Source organism: Lipotes vexillifer, unplaced genomic scaffold (assembly GCF_000442215.2).
Source record: "Lipotes vexillifer unplaced genomic scaffold, Lipotes_vexillifer_v1.1 scaffold102, whole genome shotgun sequence".
NCBI classification, from domain to species: domain Eukaryota; kingdom Metazoa; phylum Chordata; class Mammalia; order Artiodactyla; family Lipotidae; genus Lipotes; species Lipotes vexillifer.
The window spans coordinates 5,645,580-5,669,667 of NW_006786541.1; the positions used below are offsets into that span (position 1 = coordinate 5,645,580).

Here is a 24,088-nt window from a genome sequence, read left to right on the forward strand (position 1 = left end):
GCTCTAACACTGGTTATTTGAGACTGAAATATTAAAAAGATTCAAACTGTGTTACTATTGTTAAAATTGGAATAAAGATCATATGAATACAGGATCACAATTACTAATGCTAAGTCCACACATAGAAAACCAAATTCAGGTCTTCCTAGCTGTGATGTATCTAACTGATACATCCCATGTAAATGGGAAGAATTCCAGTGACCTTTGCCACAGAAAACACTTCCACTTTTCTGATGAAAAACTGGAGCTTTTTTTTCTCCCTGAAAAGCTTTTACAAAGTTTAACCATGTTAAACATTTACAGTATAGATAGTTAAAATATACTTGTAGCTCTCCTTGAAGAATATGTTAATTTCAGATTGTTCAGTATGTTGTTTATACCTTCTCTGAGTCAAATGAGTATGATCCAGGAAGAAAGAACAACTACGGCTGTATTGCTAATCATTTAAGTTTGTTCATTTATTCAACAACTATTCACTGAGCATCTATTATGCACCTAGGAGCTGCTGATAAAGCAATAAACAACATAAGTAAAATCCCTGTTTTATCAAAATTCTCCTGGGTAAGACAGATAAAGAATAAATTATAGTACATCAGATGGTAGTAAGTGTTTCAAAGAAAATTATAGCAGGAAAGGAGAGAGGGGAATATGGGGCATGTTGCCATTTTATATAGGATGGTCAGGAAAGATTCCCCAGTGATAAAGTGAAATGTGATCAAAGAGAAAAGTATATAAGGAAACTAGCTATATGAGTACTAAGGGAGGTGTGCTCTGGCAGAGAGAAGAGTAAATGCAAAGGCCCTGAGGCAGGACGGTGCTTGATATCTTTAAGGAGCAGTAAAGAGGGCAGCAGGCTAGAGGGATAAATTAGTGGAAGATGAAGTCTGGGAGGTAGCAGAAAACAGATAAGAAGGGTCTTGAAAGCCATTTTAAGGACTTTGAGAGATAAGAGATGCTGTTGGAGGATTCTGAGCAGAAGAATATCATCTGACTTAAAATTTAAAGGGATTGTCCTGTATTAAAAAAAATGATTTAAGGAAAATTGGGAGGTCAGTTGGGAAGATGATGCTTTAATTCAGGAAAGAGATAAAAGTGGCTTGGATAATGAAGACAGCAGCAGGTGGTAAGAAATGATCAAATTCTTGAAGACAATTTTAGTATGAGAAATTTAGTATGGGAAGATAACCACTGTTTTACTTTTACGTGAATGAAACCATAATTTTTTTTTCCTTTAGAAAAAGGTTTCCTGTATTATGGTTTTCCATCCTCATCTGTCACATGAGGATCATGACACTACATTGTTAACTATGTCAATCCCAGCACACTGTAGAGTTATGGCTGAATTACTGGTAATTTACCGCTTGGAGGGCAAATTTATTCCTATTATTGTGTATAATTAGGAGTTAACTGCACAACTGAGGAAAAAAATAGGACAAATAGTTCAGTGTCTTATACAAAAAAAGCAAGTTAACATATTTTTGATGATTTGGCACAGCCAGAGTAGGAGAAAGTTGAAAAGTACAGCTTGGAGCAGGAAGTCATTAAAAGATGATGTTCCCCACCATAGATAACATAAAATAATAGCTTCATAGTATTTAATTTTTATCCTCTTAATTTAATTCAAAAAGCATTTCCTGGATACTCCACTATGTGCCCAGGGGGCGATAATCACTCAAATGAAAAAAATTTTAAAGTTAACTTATTTCCAAAGGTCAAAGTTACCTTTTGACCATAAGCATCTTGAAGACAGGGTACAAGGTCCATGGTTTATTATTACTTAAATATCTAAAGCCTAGAAGAATTCTTAATTCACAATAAGCACTTTATATTCACTTTATATAACTTTATAATATATTCACTTTGTATTAACTTTATCAGAATGAATTCATATTTCTCTCAGTGGAAATTTACTAAACGGAGCCCACTCTAGAAGCAATAAATTTCTAATTCTCATTCAAATTACTGTTTTTTGAAATTTATAAGTATCTTCGGTAATGTTGAAAAACATATTGATAACTTAATTTCAATTATGTCAAGTTTTATGGTTTAAAAAATTATCAAGCTCAAGTTGGAAAACTTGAGAAGTTTTATTACTTATTTATGAAGTATTATTTATTAACACTAGCCATCATAAAACTAAAAAAAAAACTAAATAAGAACCATAAATATTCACTTAAATTTATAGATTGTGAGTTTTCTAGTCATCTAAGTGAAGATTCTCTTAAGTTTTGAATGAAGCTTTTAGGTTTAGAGAGACATGTCACTTGTTTCAACAGAATTTGTTTCACAATCATACATGGGTTAGAACTGATTCTCAAGCTGCTAGGAACTACTTTTTTAGCTTTGGGTTCTATGAGGAAGTTGGACCAGGATAAAAGATGGTAATTAGGCACATGAATATATAAGTTCAAGGAAAAAATTATAATAGAATTGTTTATATCAAAGTCAAATTATTTAAATACTTTAAACCCAATTGTTTCAAATAAACATTTTCTAATATATCTCTACGTGGACTTACTTTTGATGTCATAAACTTCTGCATATTATTACCTAATGTGACATTTAAATCCTAGAAAAATTATGACTTCGTAACATCCACTTTATATATTGAGGTTCTTCCACCATCCTAGTCAGGTACTTTTTAAGGCAAATAACTGTCCTGGAAAGTTTCTATCAATGTGCCTAGGGCCTTAAGGAAATGATGAAGGGAATAATGAATATCATGTAATGGATCTAAAAAACAAACAAACAAAAAAACAAAAAACAGGGTTTTATTTTGTTTCTCTTTGGGTCTATTTTTCACGGGAAGTATATTTATGAAGAAGGTAAGAATATATCTACTCTAGGCATACACTTATGGTCTTTAAGTCTAATGCAGAGGTTGGCAAATTATAGTTGGGGGCCAAATCAGGTTTACCACCTGATTTTACAAATAAAGTTTTACTGGAACACAGTCATGCCCATTCATTTATGTATCATCTGTGGCTGCTTTCACACTCCAATAGCAGAGCTGAATAGTTGTGACAGAGACTGTCTGACTCACAAAGCTGAGCATATTGACAACAGAACCCTTTACATAAAGTTTGCTGACTCCTGGTCTAGCACACTGAGGAAGAAATATAGGCTATAAGAAAGAGACAGCAGATTCTAGCAAATTTTCCAGAAACAATTTCTAGAACCAAATTACTTTTGAAAATTAATAAAGTGTTGTCATATTATAGATATTTTGGGTTATGTCTTAAATTAAATGCAGATAATAAAAAAGACAAAAACTTTGAAGGGCTAACACTTTAAAATTTGTTTAAAATCGGACTTCCCTGGTGGCGCAGTGGTTAGGACTCTGCACTCCCAATGCAGGGAGCTGGGGGTTCAATCCCTGGTCAGGGACCTAGATCCCACATGCATGCTGCAACTAAGAGTTTGTATGCCACACCAAGGAGCCCCTGCAAGCCACAGCTAAGGAGCCCGCCTGCCACAAATTAGACCCGGTGCAATCAAAAAAAAATTTTTTTTTGTTTAAGATCTATTCAATGAATACAAACACGGGAGAAATAAGGAACTATCCTGGAACTAGTAGTGTTTTTAAACTGCTTAGAAGTCTAAGTATGAACTTATCTATATAGCATAGATTACACTCCTTGAAATTAGTTATCATACAAGTACACTAAATGACTTTTCAAACTAAAATCATCACTGGTTAAACAAAGGAAATATCGGCGATGGCAAATTTCATGTCAGCAAATTACTTAGGATATAAATGCCTTCCCTAACCTAGAATGAAATCCAGAGCCCCAAACTTGGGGCTTCAATTAAGAAACTTGGAGTTTCTTAATTTACTCCTTCTTTCCTATACTTGAAGAAATTGTATTAGATAAAAAACGAAACAAAAAAACTTCATGGTTCTACTGATGCTGAATGACAAAACAGTGCGTTTAACGTCTGAAAGCATTTATAGAATTCAACCACATATCCTTTAAAACCCATACAAATTATACACACACACACACATTGGGGCTTATCCTACATCTGGTTTGTAAAGTCTCAAAGATCTAAAATATAGCAGCTGAGGAGTTCAATAAATCATAAAAGCTGGTTCTGAAATTCAGCCATGTTCTTCCTTCTTTAAAAAGAAATAGAAAGGTCAGAAAATAACAAATATCACTGTGGTTGTACCATCACATCAGTACAAACAGATACAGAGGACTTGCTCGCTGGTAACTTTTCCTTTTTTTTTTTTTTTTGACTTGAAATCAGATCAAAGATGGACTGGCTTGTTACAAAAAACGAACGTCTTAGAACTACGGATTAAAAGCCCATTATCTACACTGATACAAGTCTGACACTGTTCTGAACAGTAGTTACTGTCAGCATAAACAGTGGCTATTTCTTCTTATTAATGTATGAAGAAAATCTTTCATTCAATGACCAAACTGAATATGAGTTTGGAATGGATTATAGAACCATTCCCTTTAGGTACTAAGATTTTCCTGCTAGAATGACCTGTCAGGTCAGAGAAAGAATCAGTCAGTTTGGAAATTTTATATCGAGGTAGCCTTCAAACAGAGACAGCTTATCTAACAGTTCGAAATAAGAAACTCTTAAGTACCTAGTTGTTGTGCACCCTATGGGCTTGTCTGCTAAAGGAGCTAAGCAAATATCTATTCCCACTCGTGTTCAGGAACTGGAGTGCTCACTTCATGAAGTTTAGCTTAAGCTGGTGCTGCATGTAAATACTGTTTATTCTAGAATCAACTAGGATTCTTGCTAGTTAAGAGTCTCGGATAATTGTCTACAAATACACTGTTACCCTAGCTTCCTAATAACTTCCACAGAACACTCCCACAGATACATTTGTAGCTTATCCCACTATTTTTGTTGATAAACTGGAGGTAACAGTATCTCTATAGTTCTACCCTTGATCTTTTTCTTACTGGTTCAGATAACCACTAATCTTTCAAGTGGTACTTTTCCAAGTTATTCATTTATATCAGCCCCAGAAAGTTGTATCTGTCCTCCCTTTCCTATTTTAAAAAAAAATCCTCACTTTAGCCACCCTCAAAATTTAATATTCTGACTTTTCTATTTAATATTCTTACTAATTATATTTAGTATGTACATGAAAATGTTAGATCACGGTACATGTTTGGCGGTCTTTGTGATTTAGAAACACCTCAGAATACCTCCAATTATCTCAAGGGGTGTCCCTAAAATAGAAAATTTAATACTAAAAATGACAAAAAATCCACATTAATTAAAAAAAGCCACTCCCAACAAAATAAAATCCCACAAAAGTTTGGCAGAAAGGAAGGTCATTTCCTAAACTATAGTCAATTACCAATTCAAAGGCTACAGAGCTCTGTACCTGTCCGCAGCAAAGCAAGAAAAGGTGGTGTCTAAGCTGCTTTGATTTATCTCAGAAATAAAGTTCCTTGTGAGGGAAGAATCAGAAAAAAATTTTTTTCATGATGGCTAGGGAGGTAAAATATACTTTGAGAGTTTAACTCTCAAACTCTCAAAAAAATTAAAGCAATTATCTGATAAACTGTTACAGCTTTTGTGGGATAATATACATACTTGAAGACAGAGGACAAAGACTAGCATGATATTTGACTAAGAAACAAATAGACTGTGTCATCAGCCTATGTGTGGGACTATAAACCAGTTATATTCAAAATGAAGAAGACATGCCGGACTTCCCTGGTGGCGCAATGGTTAAGAATCTGCCTGCCAATGCAGGGGACACAGGTTCAAGCCCTGGTCCGGGAAGATATCACATGCTGCAGAGCAACTAAACCTGTGCACCACAACTACTGAGCCTGCGCTCTAGAGCCCACGAACCACAACTCCTGAGTTCGTGTGCCACAACTACTGAAGCCTGCGTGCCTAGAGCCCGTGCTCTGTAACAAGAGAAGCCACCGCAATGAGAAGCCTGGGCACCGCAACAAAGAGTAGCCCCCGCTGGCTGCAACTAGAGAAAGCCTATGTGCAGCAACAAAAGACCCAACGGAGCAAAAAATAAATAATAAATTTTTAAAAAATGAATAAGACATGCCATTTTGATGCAGAGCATGATGATGTTCAAAAGATGTTTTCAAATGCTACTGAACAAGATCACAACTTGGATATAAAGGTATTCTGAAATCTGCCTAGGTGTTTACTTTCTGGTGATAAAAATCTTGGAAGTGTCTTGCCTCTTTCTTCAGGATTCTGCATTTTCTGCAGGCATTTTTAAAAAAATATCTATGTTTGGAAATACTATATAACATCAAGTTAAGAAATAAAGAATAAAGAACAAAGAAACTTCCCTCCAACTGAGAAATGCTTTAGAGGACCATAAAGATGTTCAACCAATGATAAAATAAAGGAAAAAAAAAGCATAGACTCTTGATAGTTCAGAAGACAAAACTAATTAGTATGAATTCTAGGCAGGAATTAATTCAATCAATTTTTCCTCCTTCTATAGGTTCCTTTTCTGAAAATGAATGCTTTCTTAACAACAATAGCAGCTACAATTTACTACTCACTATGTGCCAGGCACATACATTACATATGCAAGTAAATACTTTTTTTTACCATAATATTTATCTTTCCTTATGTTTTCAAACTTTTCCTTGCTTTTCAACAAAATATGGTATGGGAATTCCCTGGTGGTCCAGTGGTTAGGACTCACACGCTCTCACTGCCTTGGGCCTGGGTTCGATCCCTGGTTAGGGAACTAAAATCCTATAAGCCATGAGGCACAGCCAAGAAAAAAAAAAGGTAAACATGAAATGCTAAAATTCCTTTAAATTGCACGCTACAGTGGTAGGAACTAGAAAAAAATAAAGAAAGAACATTTACTGAGTGTCTATTATATACTAGGCACATGTAAGGCACATAATACCCTCATACTAACACTTGAGATAAGCATTACTATCTCCTTTTAAAAACAGAAATTTCGTGTTCAGAGAACTTAAAAGCAATTTCTCTAAGGTTACAAAACAAAAAGCAGCTGAGGCCAGATAAAACCCATCTGCTTGACTAGGAAGTCTGTGCTTTTCTACGTCATCCTTTCAAGATGGTGGTAGGTCTTTAAACAACAAAGCAATTAATAAATTTGATCAAGAAAAACATAACTGACAGAATAAACTGTTTTAAATTTAATATACTAACCAAGATACCTTATGAGTACACCAAGATACACAACATGTTTTAACATTCAAAAGAAAAAGAAAATGGTCTTCTATATTAAATTAGGTTGTAATCTTTGGCTGTATGTGTAATCTTGGGCAAGTTACTTAATATTTCTGAGTCTCAATTTCCTCATCTGTAAGAAGAGGATATTATCTTATAGATTGGTGTGGTGAAGATTAAAGATTAAGATGATACAGATAATGGTTAGCACAGATGCTCACACATGTAAGATATGTGTTACTCTAACACAGTGAAATTGAGGCTGTAAAGGATGCTAACAAATATAATGCAAATGTTTCACTTTTTCCCACAAATTACTAGGAAAAATATCACAGTTGCTCCCAATCCCTACCCAGTGTTTCAAAATTTCCTTAAATGTTTTATCTCAGTAAAAATTTGATAGAGATGAAAAACAGCTTGTGTATATACAAAGAACAAAGACTAGAGTTGGTGGTTAGAGAAGGAGAAGGGAGGTTCAGGAACCCTAAAAAGGAAAGAAAACATCCTGCAAAGTCAAAGCACACCCATACCTTCAGAAAGACTCCCAGATAATCTTAACAACTACAAATGCCTCCTATTATCTACAGGCCAGGAGACTTTAGGCTTTTATCCAGGGTAGACTGCTATGACAATTTATCTCTTTTCATATCTGAGCTGGTCTTATGTGTTCCTCAATCTTCGTCTGGAGTGGGAGAGTGGGTCTGCTACAGGAAAAGCATTAAGGTTATATTTGGTATAGAACTCAATAATGCTGTACTTCTAGATGCGGCCTGAGAGTGTGTTTATTTTTTTACATGTCTATACCTTTTACCTGTAACGACTGCTACTAATCTTCCCAAACAGAGTTCAAATGTCAACTCCTGAGGCCATTAGTACTTCACAAGGCAGAGTTAGTTCTACCTATTCTGTTTCCAGAGTACTTGGTACACACCTTTACTTGCCTCACTGAAATACATGTAATTAATTCACTAAATGCTGGTTTTTCACACTAGTTCCCTGCAGGCAATGATGGTGTGCTTGTATGTTTGAATTCAATGTCCAGGCACTGCTCTACTGTTGCTGCTACAGAAGTTCACTTTGTTCAATATTTCAACCTGTCTAGAGAAACAAGTGGAAAATGTAATGTGCTTAAGAACACCATTTTTTCATCGGTAGGAAGAAAACTATGCCCATTACACCTTTTGGTTATGTATAGAGCATATTAATTTTAAAACCCTAAGAATGTAACATTTTAGACCTGAAAGGAACTTTAGATTTCCCAGTTCAAACTTCCTAAGGCTAACTGACAAGTCCAGGGTCATACAATCAATCAATAACTAAGCCAGCAGATTTGAACAGACCATTTTCTTAACCTTAGTGACCATACTGCTTTAAGAATGTCAATACACCATTATCGGACCTTCATCCAGACAGAAGTTACCATTCAGTTGTTCTGCAGTGAGGAATAGGGGAGCTGAGGTTTGTAATTACGATACCTAAATACATATCATGGATTAGAAAAAGAAAAGGCCTCTAACCAATGGTCTATGGTCAAATTATGTAGATTATCAAGGCTTTGCATGTTAAGTAACACTGCCTGTTGTTTTCTGTAGTGGTGTGAGCAGTATGATACCAACCTAGCTCTTTCACTCTTTCTTTAGTAAAGATAACATGTATTTTACAGATGACTAAAGGTTGACTGCACAAGCAGCAAACTGTGAAATCTGAGATGTTACGGTCAAGTTTCTAGTTTGGGAAGTAGGATATTCAAATGATCATGAAATAAAATATACATAGTCCATTTTCATTTTTATGCCCATTTAAAAAAAATAATTCACATTGATAAAGCCCTATGAATTACATATATTTCAGTAAAAGCATCCCAATAGAAAACCATTACTTTAAATTCCATTTGTTTTAGACACTGAAAAGGTAAGCAGTGTAACAATAAGTGTTCTCAGTTTATTATTTTGGTATCATTTATCAAAGTACCAGTTTTTAAAGTGAAAAATTATTCTCTTTTAAAAACCTGAGATTTCAACATAGCGTTTAATCTAAAATATGCTTTTAATTAAAATGCAGTTATCATTTATATATATCCTTAATAACATTCAATACGTTTAAATACTATTTTCAGCATGGTTTCAAAGCAGTATGATCATGTTTGACGCTGATGTTAAGTACAGAATTGAAAATAATAATTTCTAATATTTTCTATACAAATATGTAATAAATCGCAAGAAGCTAGTAATACAATATATAAGTAGGCTTGACTTGTGAAATTTTCTAATGGTTCTCAAAGAAATCAGTTTCATCAGGATTCACTGGCTTTCCCACTCTCCTTGGCTCATCCTTAACACCTGAGACAATACAGAGAATTACCTCCAGGTAGTGAATGCTGTTTTGATTAGGATTGCAAGGAACACTGGTGACCTCCAGTGTTTATTCTTTTTCCAGGTTGTTCTGTCCATTTTGCCCTTTTGTTTTAAAAATGAAAGAACTATGAAACAACAAAAATATACTGTTTCTTAAAATTAATGTCAGGCAAAGAAATGAGATGAATTTTTCATTTACTAATCTGGTATTTTTTAAAACCTGTGCAGTTATACTAAATATTAATATGTAATTTAACTTCTATTACTCTCATAGAATTATAGTAACAAATTACCAAAAAAATCGCACAGTTACATGTTTTAGCTGTTCTGTCAGTTTTAAATATGACTTCCGTTAATCTAGCAGAAATCACGTTATGCTGTTGAACCACCTACCCCTGCACAGCACACAACTGTTAAAATGTAAATTGCCCAACTATTTTTAGCTGTCGCTGAAAAAAAAATCCTGTCTTTGGGAATAATGATTTGAGGCATTGTGTTCATTTTGTTTATCAAGCAGCTATTCAGCCTCTAGTGGGTCCAAGTGCTTATGCAAGCAAAAGCTTTTAAGAATGCCTGCAGCTGCAATCCAACCTTCCAGGTAAGCTGCAGGTTCAGAGCACAGCTGCCCTAGGCTGCATAAAACTCAGATCCATCTGGAAGTGAGTTTCAAAGAGGATTTCAAATTTAAGTTTTCATGTATCACATGGAAGAGAAGGAGGGGGAAGAACATAGGAAAGAAGGAAGGCAAACAACCAAAAAGATGGTATCTCTACTTCAGCCTTAATAAAAAATAAAAAGCTCAGACCCATGCTGCTCCTTCTAGATTACTACTTGCCAAGCCAGATATTCCATTCAGTGTATACTTCGATGAGCTGTGACTCATCCAGCAGCACCTGCGCCCATGTGTTAAGTACTGCCAAATAAAAGGCCAACATCCATTTACACAACAAAGAGATGTACCCTACAAGGCATGGGGCCTCAATCCAAAAGCCCCACTCCCCATTTGTTCTAAGAAAAGGGAGAGGAAAAAAAATCTTCCCTCTTCACACCAGGGATTTTTAAATTGTAGGTGGATTTATGATATAGGTTCATTTACAAATACTTTTACTCTGTAACAGAATAAACTATACTTAATAGCACAAACACCCCTACAGCATTTGATTATCATGGCCATTAACGGTTGTTCACCAAACCTTTCCAACCTCCTTCATGAAAGCTCTTTATTCTCAAAGGATACATTTTTGAGCAAAGAGGGATCAACAAACTAGCTGCTTGAAAGCTTTCCTGATGCTAGGCTGAAGTTAGGAAAGGCTTAATGAAGGCTTTAAAATCCACAAGGGCTTCACAATGAACATCTGACTTGGTGATTTATGCATATTAATAACCTCAGTCCTACTGAGGCAAGCTGAGCCGAACATGTCCTCCGAATCTTAATGTCTTTAGCTCCATTGGGATTATTACAAATGTAAATTTCTAAGATTCTCAGCTATTAATCTCTGTCTGTCCTCCTGTTCAGCAACATAATGACTAATTAAACATCAAAAGACATGTACAGGAGATCTTCTTTGACAGCTACCAGCCTAGTCCTCTTCCCAAGAGGGGAATTCAAATGACAGGGCCATGGAGTAAAAGCATATGAGTAAGCTACAAACCACTGAAGAGAAATCTTAAAAACCTAACACTGAATTTGGATTTAACTCAATCAGTGATTCCGTTAAGTAGAGAACAGTTACTATGTGAAGTGTGCCTACTGATACCAACCAAATGTATCCTTACAGCCAGCAGATACTGAATACCTGAAATCAGTTTGTTTACCACAAAGTCAAAAAAATGGGTACTTACAGAAGAAGGCAAGCCAGGAGGCACCTTTCTGACTTTCTTTGCTTGCAAAGGATCTGCACGTGGGAAACAGTATATTTCATCAGCATTTGTATTAGAAAAGTTTCAGACTTCAAATGAGCAGGAAAGAATTTTTCCTCCTAGTATCTTCTTGTCTTCCAGTATTTTAGAAGTAAGTAAGGGAATACAGGGATAGGGGTCTCATTCTTTCTAACTGGTTCCAGTGTAAAACAGGTACTCCTAATGAAGTGATATATTCTGAAATACATATCCCATAAGTTTGGGAAGATGACAGCAAAGTAAAACAAGAAAGAAAATAACAAACCAATAAGCATGTGTGAGAAAAGGGAATAATATTTCTTAAGCACCTATTATGTGCAAGGTTCCATATTAGGCACTTTACATCATTTATCTCAGCTCATTTGCAGAGGGGCATTTGGTACAACAGGTCAGTTTAATAATATGACTCCTTAAGAGAGACACAAATTTAGTGTTCATATCACATTGAGAATTAGGTTTAAATGCATATTAAATAGACTAAAAGCTAATGCTAATGCTACAAGGTATTATGTTAAAAATTTGAAATAAAATTTAATAACTGAAAAATTAAGGTTATAATAATATCTGAGATATGCTACATAAACTATTAGATACAGGCATTGTCATGTATGATATCATCCTATAAGTATTCTATAAGAACATTTACTTTAACAATGTGTGGTTAAAACTGCAACTTCAGCACTAATTATTATACAATTTTATCCTTGGATGTTTATATTTATTTCCAAGAAATAACTAAAGTATATTTCTTTCTAAGACACAAATTATTTATTAATATAATGGAGAATATGAATATTTTCATATGCCTAATGACCTTACTTGGTATTTTACTTTTACTTATCTGTAAAATTTAAAATTTAATACTTGTTCATCTTATTTATTGTAAAAAAATGGTGTTAATTGCACCTTTCCAATTGTACACAAATAATGGATCAAATTCAGGATTTTTCAGAGGGGTTAACTATTAAGAAGAGAGAACGCATAAGAAGGCTGATGTTAATTACAATGTTTTTGAAAACTGTAAAAATTAGAACTGTAAAAATGGTATTTTCCTGGGTCATAAATGATATGACAATAAAACATGCAGTTGTTTAAGATAGAATGAAACCCATTTAAATTGGGGCCGGGAATCTTTATAGTGAATGTCCCAGGAGGCTGCAAAGCTAAAAAAGCAACTTTGTAAGTAGCACATGGAAAAAGTTTATACAATAAAAAGAGGAAAAAAAAACACTCATTAGCATCTATTCCCTACCCCAAGAGGCAGCCTATATTTCCTTAAAACAAAAGTGCCAAAGATAAACAACATCTGGCACACTCTATATTTATAAAACTTACAGGCAAAATTTTTGTTCTTTGTGAGGCTTTTCTAAAACCCAACTTTTCACAACTAGTACAGTATCCCTTGAGCAAAAGCCACACTCTATACATACCAAGAGAGTCAACTGAACTGTTCCTATCAGTCTGGAGCCCATCACTCTCTTTTGGGGTAGTTAGCAGTAGAATACATTGCTGTTCAGATAAGGACAGTTCTTCACTGCCATGGGAATGGAAATTTTTCTTTTATATTTTTAATCTCATCATTAGCTGCCTCTCTACAATTATATAAATAATGTTGGATTCAAAATCATGAACTTAGGATACAGAGTTCACTTTTGGGAGGTTTCAAAGTGTAATAGTTAAGAGAGTAAGCTGATTGGATTCAAATTTCAGCTCCATCACACAGCAGCTGTGTGAGCCTGGGCAAGTTACTTAACCTCTTAGAACTTCAGTTACCTACAATAACCTCCTGGAGTTATTGCAATAAATATAATACAGAAAGATGCTCAGGGAAGTGCCTAACAGAAAATGACACAATAAATTTTAGCCATTATTACTAGGTTTATATTAAAAACTGTGGCAAGAGTATTATAAATTAGATACTGTTTTACAGAATGTTGATTTCCTAAAGCATCTAAATAGCTTGAGAAGATGCTAAGATTGGCGTAGATTATCTCTGAAGTCCTTTCAGAGATTTTATGGATAACTGCAATGCCAAGAAAGAGTGGCTAAGACTGAGAAATAACAATAAAGAATGGAATAATAATCCACTAAATGGTATTCACCCAGGAGATGAGTGCACCTCCTTGGATACCAAGGCTTGGCTAAGTTACTTAGCTTCCTGGGTCTTGGTTCCTTATTTGCAACATGACGTTAATATTATAACCTCACAGAGTTTTTGTAAAGATGCAGTATGTATAACACAGTACCTGGCATAGAAGAAATAATCCACAGTACCTAGCATTATCATAATCAAAATGAAAATGAAGAATATATAAGCTTTAATTTCTGGAAAGCTTGAGTATTTATGAAATCCACTCCCCCTCCCTGCCCTCAATATTCCAATAGTTTATTTCTCCCTTGAACTCTTAGTAATAGTATACTGGTCTATATTAGTGCTTTTTATCACAGTGTGTGCTTACATAGCATACTGACAGATATTCTTCTAGAGTGACACCGCCACATCTAGACTCAAAAGAATGTTCTTACCCTGACTAACTAATTTGGTGGGAAACAAAAGTGGAGATGGAGAAAAGATACCTTAACTTACCATTTCCTTAATGAGTGCAGTGGTCTAAATCATTGGAGCTAACAGTACATATACTCAACCACCCATAACACTGAGAGGTGGGCATATCTAACCAGAGCTTTCTATGCCTAGTATGACAATCCATCACTGTGCCCTTTTACACCCTCAGGCATATTCTAGACCCAAAGGCTAGGGATATTTTAACAAAATTTAGGTTTGACAGAGGTAGACATACAAATTAGGGGTGTCAACAAGTATCTGTGGAACAAATAACTGGGACATACTTTCTTTTGGTGGACTATGTTTATTTCAGAAGCTGGTTTATCCTTAATATAAACATGCTTTACAACTTCAATTTTCTTATATAAAGGATTCTTTGGTAAGAATAACCAAAAATTCCCACATTTAAACACTGACTGGATAGGGTGTCAGAGTATACCTGAGGCTTGCTGTAAGCAGCAACACAAAACAGATTGGCCTGGTTAGGCTATGTATAAGACATAAAAGAAGGAAGCTAAAGAAAATGAGATCTGCATGCTTGATAGTTACTGAGTTTCCTTTTGAGGTGATGTTTTGGAGCTAGAGAGAATGGCTGTACAGTTTTGTGAATATACTAAATGTCCCTGGATTGTACACTTTAATATGGATAATTCTGTTATGCTAATTTTACCTCAATTTTTTAAAAAGTGGGGAGTAGAAGCAATTAATATGCAAAGAACATTGGACTTGGAGTCAGAAAATCTTAAATTGTATCCTGCATAAATCACCTCTAGTTATATGAATGTGTCCTCTTTTGAGCCTCAATTTTATGTTAAAGCTAGTATTACGTCCACTGACTACTAGGACTGCTGTATGGATGAAATGAGAATGTATACTATAAAACCACTTTGTAAACTGTTGAGCATTATATCAATTTTAGTCAAGAATAAGGTGTTAATATTAGTACATGACATTTTTATTATAAGAGGAAAAACTAATCCCATTTTTAAAGTTCCATTTTTCACTATTCAGTTCCTCTTATACTGATGACCAAATATTGTTTATTAAATATATATTATTTTATGTAAATAAGCCCCACTATCATCGTGATACCCAAGAAACCAAATTTCTTCTAATTAAAAGTACAGCCAGAAGCATAGACTAAGGGGGAGTGGGGTAGGGAAGAAACATTTGTAAAATGGGGTTTGTTGTGTGATACACTTACCAAGTGCTGCAGAGTCATGGAGTGGTCTTCTCCTGGAACTTGTGGCAGAGAATGAGTAGTACGGTGTCCCAGGTTTTCCTGAAGAAGAGATTTGTGCTGGGCTTCCAAGCCCTAGATCTTGTCTCAGGAGACTAGACTATAAAACAAGGCCAAAAAAACAAGTTATCTTCTCATTGATTATGAACCCAAATCTGAAAATGACATCACTCCTGAACTATCTATAGTAACTTCAACAAACCCTTGAATTTAGGAAGTATCTAAGTACTTACTTGAATTTTATTAGACCATTAGTTTAAACCTGTATTTTCTCTTTTTCCCCATCCTCATGTTGCCTGCTTTCTAGTAATTATGTAGATCCATACACTCTTAGGGTTGAAAGATACTTTAGTTACTATGTAGTTCCACTCTCTGATCATCAAGAACATTTTTGAAAAATGGCCACCAGTCTTTGCTTGAATGCTTTCATGACCACAAAAGGTAGTCAATTCTGTTCTTTTTCCATTTTTTTTTCCCTTTTTGGAAAGCTCTCATTGTTTGAAGAGTGCCAATATTTTCAAGACTAGTCATTCCTGTTTTCTTCAGCTGTGTCTCATGACATGGTTTGAATGTCCTCCTCACCATCCCTCATACAGACCTCTAGATTTTCCATTTGTCAAAGTCTCTTGCAAAGGAGAATGGAGAATAATGCCCCAAATGTGGCCTTATTAATGCAGAGTAGTTTTCAACACTACATTTAAACAACCCATTTGTGCTAGCTAGCTCATAGTGAGAGGTTAAGAGTAATCACACCCTGTTACTCTTTATCGTGTAAGTTGCTATTAAGTCATATCCCTCCAATGGTTTCTTTGTTCGGTTTGTGTTCTTTGGTTCCAAGTACAAGACTTAACATTTAGCTCTGATAAAATTCATCTTGTTATATTTGATCCATAATAATCATCCATTTTTATCCTTGTCCAGGATGACAAGGCTGAGGAGAGAGCCCTAATGTATGTCACAGTGATGTCATGAAATTGTGTCAAGTACTTCACTGAAATCCAGAGATTTAGCAGCCCTGAACTACTAACGAATTGACCCTGTCATAAAGCAAATGAAGTTAATTTGGCAGAATTTGTTTTCAAGCTTTCTGGTAGCTGAGGGAAAAGGAAGACCTCAATTGGAAAGGGTGTTAGATATACTTGAGAAGACGCTCTCAAATGAAAAGAGCTGTGATTTCTCTCATATATTCACTATTCTCCCAGTCAATAATACCCCTTACTGTTATCACCATACTGTTGGTAGTTGTCATTCCAGCTACTGAGCATCAAGGTACTGAGAAATAAACCTCAGCTCTGGTTAGAAAGAATCAGTAGAACTTTATAATGCTAGCCATAATAGTCCAGTCCCTGCCTCCAGAAAGACTTTCATTTCAGTTTGTCACACTATTTAATAATTTTAAGTAATATTTATGTTTCAGCTTAAAAATCTAAGGTGGAATTAACATAACATAAAATTAACCATTTTAACATTTCCAATCAGTGACATTTAGTACATTCATAATGTTGTGCAACCATCACCATCTAGTTCCAGAACATTTCGTCATCCCAAAAGGCAACTCCATACCCATTCAAACAGTCACTTCCATTCCTCCCCTTCTCCAGCCCCTGACAACCACTAATCTGCTTCTATCTGTGGATTTAACTTATTTTGAATATTTCATATAAATGGAATAACTAATATGTGACCTTTTACATCCAGCTTCTTTCACTTAGCATGTTTTTGAAGTTCATCATGTTGCAGCATGTATCAGTACTTCATTTCTTTTTAGGAATGAATGATATTCCATTGGACAGATATACTACAATTTGTTTATGCATTTATCCACTGATGTAACATTTTGGTTTTCTCCAGCTTTGGACTATTGTGAATAGTGTTGCTATGAACATTTGTGTGCAAGTATTTGTTTGAGTATCTCTTTTCAATTCTTTTGGTTATACACTTAAGAGTGGAGTTGCTGGGTCACGGGGCAAAATCTGTCTAACTTTTGGAGAAACTGCCAAACTGTTTTCCATGGTGACTGCACAATTTTACACTTCATTGTATGACGGTTCTAAGTTCTCTACATCCTTACCAATACTTGTTACTTTCTGTTTTTTAAATTATAGCCATCCTCATGGGTGTGAAGTGGTTTTGATTTGCATTTCCCTCGTGACTAATGATGCTCAACAACTCTTCTTGGGCTTGATGGTCCTTTGTATATCTTCTTTGGAAAAATGTTTATTCAAGTCCTTTGCCCATTTTTTTTTTTTTTTTTTTTTTTTACCCGGTACGCGGGCCTCTCACTGTTGTGGCCTCTCCCATTGCGGAGCACAGGCTCCGGACGTGCAGGCTCAGCGGCCATGGCTCACAGGCCCAGCCGCTCCACGGCATGTGGGATCTTCCCGGACCGGGGCACGAATCCGTGTCCCCCGTGTCCCCTGCATCGGCAGGCAGACTCCCAACCACTGCGCCACCAGGGAAGCCCCCTTTGCCCATTTTTGAATTGAGTTGCCTTTCTGCTGTGGTATTCTAAGAGTTCTTAATATGTTCTGTTCTGTATATTAGACCCTTATCAGACATCTGATTTGCAAATATTTTCTCCCATTTTGTAGGTTGTCTTTTCACTTCTTGATAATGTCCTTTGATTCACAAGTTTTTAATATTGATGAAGTCTAACTTATTTTTCCCTTTGTTTCTTGTGCTTTTAATGTCATATCTAAGAATCCACTGTCAAATCCAAGGTAATGAAGATTTATCCCTACATTTGCCTCTAAGAGTTTATGGTTTTAGCTCTTACACTTAGATCACTGATGCACTTTGAGTTAACTTTTGTATATAGTGTAAGGTAGGGGGTCCAACTTCATTCTTTTGTATGTGGATATCCAGTTGTTCTAGCACTATTTGTTGAGGAAAATAGTTATTTCCTAACTCAGTGGTCTTGGCACCCTTGTTAAAAATCAATTGGTCATAGATGTTCGGGTTTCTATCTGGACTTTCAATTCTATCACATGGGTCTATATGTCTACCTTACACCAGTTCCACAGTGTTTTGGTTACTGTAGCTTTGTATTAAGTTTTGAAATTGGAAAGTATGCGTACTCCAATTTCACATTTCTTTTTCAATGCTGTTTTGGCTATTCGGTATTTCTTGAAGTTACATATAAATTGGAGGATCAGCTTTTCCATTTCTGCAAAAAGATGCCATTGGAATTTTGATAGGGATTGCATCGAATCTGTAGATTGCTTTGGGGAGTATTGCCAACCTAACAACAATAAGTCTTCTAATTGATGAACACTGAATATTCTTCCTTTTACTTAGGTCTTCTTTAATTTCTTTCAGCAGTGCTTTGTAGTTTCCGTGTACAAGTCTTACACCTTGTAGTTAAATTTATTCCTAGGTATTTTATTCTTTTGGATGATACTGTAAGTTGAGTTGTTGCTTAATTTTATTTTTGGTTTGTTCATCAGCGTAAAGAAATAAAACTAAATTTTGTGTGTTGATCTCGCAACTTCGCTAAATTCATTAGCTCTAATAATTTTATTATAGATTCCCTATGTATAAAGATCATATCACCTGTAAACAGAGATAGTTTTACTTATTCCTTTCCAATTTGGATGTCTTTTATTTCTTTTTCTTGGCTAAATGCTCTGATTAGAACGTACAGTAAAATGTTGAATCAAAGTGATGAAAGTAGACATTTTTGTCCTGTTCTTGATTGTAGGAGGAAAGGCTTTCATGTTTTACCACTGGGCATGGTATTAGGTGTGGGTTTTTCACAAATGACCTTTATCAAATTGAGGAAGTTCCTGCCTATTCCTAGTATTGTGAAGTGTTTTATCATAAAAGGGTGTTGGATTTTGTCAGATGCTTCTTCTGCACCAAATGTGATGACTGAGTGACTTTTCCCCCTTCATTCTAATTAATGAATGATCAATTCTCATATGTCTAATACACATGCATTCTTAAAATAAAACCCAGTTAGTCGTGGTGTGCAATCCTTTTAACACGGTGGTGGATTTGTAGCTTGCTAGTATTTTGTAGAAAAATTTTCATTAATATACAAAAAGGATATTGGTCTGTAGTTCCTTTTTCCTGTGATATCTCTAGTTTTATATCAGGCTAATCCTTGCCTCGTTGAATGAGTTAAGAAGTGTTTGAGAAGGATTGGTGTTAATTCTCCTTTAAATGATCGGTAAAATTCATTAGTGAAATCTTTTGGTCCTGTGCTTTTCTTTTTGGAAGGATTTTTATTACCGATTCAATCTACTTGTTTTAGTTCTGTTCAGATTTTCTATTTCTTCAGTTTTGGTGGTGTGTAGGTTTCTAGGAATTTGTCCATTTCTTCTACAGTGTCTGATTTTTTAGCATACAATTGTTCACAGTATTCTTTTATAATCCCTTTTATTTTTGTAAGGTTGGTAGTAATACTCCCTATTTTCATTTCTGATTTTAGTAATTAGACTTTTTTTCTTAGTCAATATAGCTAAAGGTTTGTCAATTTTGTTTATCTTTTCAGAGAAGCAACTTTTGATTTTGTTGGTTCTATTGTTTTCCTTTTCTCTATTTTTAAAAATTTCTGCTCTAATCTTTATTATTTCCTTCCTTCTGCTAGCATTGGGTTTGGTTTTCTTTTCTTTTTCTAGGTTCTTATGGTATAAAGTTAGGTTATTGATCTTTCTTCTTTTTCAATGTAGACATTTACAACTATAAATTTCCTTCTGATCACTGCTTTCACTGCACTTCATACATTTTGCTATACTGTCTCTTCATGTGATATTTGATATTTCAGTTTTTCAAAAAAAGCCTATTCAACAATGCTGGAGCACACGTGAAGTAATCAGTATATTAAATCACCCAAAGATCATTGCATCTTTCAGAAATGTTTATAATTAAGAAGTCAAATTTTTCAGACTTCTCAAAAGGTAAGTGATTCTTTGACTAGAGTTGATATCTTCTTTTACAAAAGAGGAAAGTAAGAAGAGGATTTCGATCACCAGACAGTATGATGTGTATATGAAAAGACTGCATAATATCAATGTAATTATTTAGCATTAATCACACAAATTCCAACAGATACAAGGTTCAACAGATTAGGAAACAAAGGTGTTGACTAACAGACATGAAGGAGAAATAGCTCCCCTTAAGACAATAATCTCTAGGAGAAATGATAAAAATGAGAAAACAATTAATATAAATGTAAATGACACATGTATCCTTTCTATTTCTATAACAAACAATTAGAAGTGGATCTCCTGATTATTATTTGTGTGAGAATAGTGTGACCCAGGAATCATCAAGTCTCCCACACGTTATACTAAAATTTCCATTGTTACATCTGCTTTGTGTTTCTTTCTGTTTTTTTGCTTGTGCTAGGCACATTTGACATTCCTCAAATAGCAATTAGAATATGGCTAGAGTATGCTAGATGGAACATATTATTACCACATGTTTGAGGGCAGGGGTCATGTACCTTGAATTTTTCCTTACAAACATCATTAGTCTTTTAATAGGATGTTCCCTGCTCAGTGCAAACTGACTTTCATGATATCATGTTTTGAGGTGCCTGCTGTACTTATTACTTCATCTGTGTTTTCTCATGTAGAAGGTACATACAAAACTGATCACTGTACCCACACAAACAAATACGTGAGAGGAGATGGGCATTCATGTATCACTTAACAGTGTTCCTTTCAACATTTCCCTGGCATATAAATTCTAATGAGCATGTAAGATGATGATTAATACCAGTGGTCAACAAACCATGGCCTACAGGTCAAATTGGGCTTGTTTGGAAAATACTTTTATTGGAACACAGTCTCACTTAATTTACTTATATATTATTGGCTATGGCTGTTTTTGTGCTACAGTGAAAGAGTTGAGTAGTTGCAACAGACAATGTAATTGATCCCTTACGTAATGCTTTAATGGTGAAACAAAGGGCTGAGTTTGGAGGATGGTTAAGAAGTCTGTCTGCCTAAAGTTGTAAGATAAAGACAGATAAACTTTCAGATGAATAAAATGTAGCCAGTGAGTTATTTCTTCAAAGAAGTCCAGTAATAGTCATAATAAAGACTAAAAGAAGCATAAAACAATCTAAAAGGTGAATAGGCAAATGTATTTCTTATATTCCTAAAAGTAAATAAAATGCCTACAAAAACTATGATGTCCTGGAAACAGCATGGGCTTTGGAGTTAGCTACCCTGAGTTCAAAACCTGACTGTAAGATCCTGGGCAAATTATCTAACATTAATGCATCTGTTTTGTTTGGTTATATTAATATTTCACAGGGTTACTGGGAGAAGTAAATGAAGCTTAAGTAAAAGTGAGTAGCATGGTGGTAGGCCCTAGAGAAAATAAAAACTCCATTTCATTTTTTTCCCTCCATAGGTTACCATATTCTAAGTATCACAAAGAATGAAAATAAGATGAGTGGCGTTTTAAAAAATTGTTTCCTGGGCACAAACTCTTTCTCCTAAGTAAGGAGACCTCATCTGCCCTGAATCCAAGACGGTTGAGTTGCAACTCTCAATGGCTAAAGTAAGATAGGATATTGGAAAGAGAAAAGAGAATAGGCCCTCAGAGAAAGGATTGACAATTAGAGGCTAAATCCAAAGAGTGTGACAGATTAAAACTGTATCAATCTAGACCAAGAATAAACTGAAAAATGCCAACTTATTCTCAGAATGATTCAGCAGAATTGTGTGTATTTGTGTGCATAAACCCACAGTTAGCATACAAACATCTACAGACACATATTGAGTGAAAGAAAAAGAATGCGTGTGCACCAATATGGTGAAATGTTAAATGATGAAACTCGATTAAGAGTACCTGGATGTTCTCTGTACTATTCTGGTATATTTTCTGTGGGTTTGTAATTTTTCAAAATAAAAACTTGGAGAAAATCAGACAACATATAAAGGATCCACTAGCACACCATCAAATGTACCATCTCAGTTAATATTTACTGCAATCTTACTAAGCATTACGTACAGAGATTTTATGTTATACAGATAGCAAGCAGTGGAACCTAACTTGAATCTAGTTCTGTTGAAGAGGCTCTTTCCTCAATACAATAAAACTTCCACAATAGTCCAGGAACCCAATTACCATTTATAAGATTAACTTAAAAAAAATAAGTGACCTATAAATGAATTTGTGAATTATAATCCTAAAGCTGAGTTACCTATAGAATACATACTGGTAGGTTTTTGTACATATGCATGAAATAAAGGAAGAAAAAGAAGAACAAATTTTTTTTAGGGAAAAAAGTTTCCTTGTTACCAATTTTACCGTTGATATACTTTTCTCCTTATTGTTGCCAAACCTGGAGATGTGGTTAGGAAATACCGTCTTCTTTTTCTCCAGTGAATATTAGTGCCAAAAAAGATACAGAAGTTGTTCTTTATTCAGCTGCCCTTCACTCAGCTGTCTTAATCATAGAAATAACCATTTCCCCATTTTACCTGTATCATGGTCAAAATGATTAGGCAAAGTAAGTGTAGGAAAAATTGTTTCTTCTAAGAACACAAGATGATATTTTATCCTGTTAACTAAAATGAAATGTTCAGTACTATAAGAAACACAAAAGAAGTTTAAGACAAGGTTTTCTCCACAAGGACTTGATAATCTAAGAAATAATAGCCATGGGACTAATGGTAAATATGACTTTAAAAATCAAGGGCTAAACTATATATCCCTAACATTTTGATATTCTACCACTGACAAAATCATGTATTTTTCCTTTATTTGATCCTTCAAACATTTTGGTAAAACTAAAGTGCACATAATAAACTACTGAACTTTTTCCTAACATAAAATTACATATCAGCTCATATTATTGATTTTTCTGCCTGCCTGAAACAAATGAGAAGCATTATTGATCCTGTCCTGGAGGTATCTAAGGCAAAAAGAATATCCAAGTATCCCAGAGGATACAGAACTAGACAAAGCAGTTTTATTCTGCTGTCTTATTCAAGACAGAATTAGTATTCTGAAATGACATAGCACTAAATTTCTTAACACATGCTTAGAGAAAAGAATCTTTTCTACAGTCATCTAGCAACTCCATCTGTGAAAAATGTACCTAATTACCAAAGAATAATTAATAAAGGGTTATTCCTGAAACACTAAGATAGCCTAGATTATTATTATTTTTTGCTCTTTGTATTCTTTTAATGCCTTTATATATATATATGAAATAAATTATTTTTCAAAGAAAAAATTTAGAGGCTTGAAGTTTATTATATTATTCTCTCTTCTAGAATTTGAAGTTGCTTCAAATTAATAAAATACCATATTTCATTTTATTTATTTTTTTAAACATCTTTATTGGAGTATAATTGCTTTACAACGGTGTGTTAGTTTCTGCTTTATAACAAAGTGAATCAGCTATACATATACATGTTCCCATATCTCCTCCCTCTTGCGGCTGCCTCCCACCCTCTCCATCCCACCCCTCTAGGTAGTCACAAAGCTTGGAGCTGATCTCCCTGTGCTGTGCAGCTGCTTCCCACTATCTATTTTACATTTGGTAGTGTATATATGTCCACGCCACTCTCTCACTTCGTCCCAGCTTACCCTTCCCCCTCCCTGCGTCCTCAAGTCCATTCTCTACGTCTGCGTCTTTATTCCTGTCCTGCCCCTAGGTTCTTCAGAAACGTTATTTTTTTTTTAGATTCCATATATATGTGTTAGCATATGGTATTCGTTTTTCTCTTTCTGACTTACTTCACTCTGTATGACAGACTCTAGGTCCATCTACCTCACTACAAATAACTCAATTTTGTTTCTTTTTATTAGCCTAGATTATTGTAATAAAAACTTACAGTAAGTTTCATTTTAATTTTTTTTTTTTTTTTTTGGCAGTACGGCGGCCTC

The 24,088-nt window shown here is 34.8% G+C and overlaps 1 protein-coding gene across 2 annotated transcripts in view; it reads right to left on the minus strand.

Annotated features, from left to right (window-relative positions):
• TCF12 (transcription factor 12) overlaps window positions 1-24,088 on the minus strand; it is a 366,571-nt gene that overhangs the window by 63,010 nt on the left and 279,473 nt on the right. For both annotated transcript variants that reach the window (XM_007458915.1, XM_007458914.1), the window contains exons 6-7: window positions 15,197-15,332; window positions 11,370-11,422 (exon numbers count right to left, since the gene is read on the minus strand). In XM_007458915.1, the coding sequence (XP_007458977.1) occupies window positions 11,370-11,422; window positions 15,197-15,332 (189 nt within the window). The remainder of the gene's footprint in view (window positions 1-11,369; window positions 11,423-15,196; window positions 15,333-24,088) is intronic.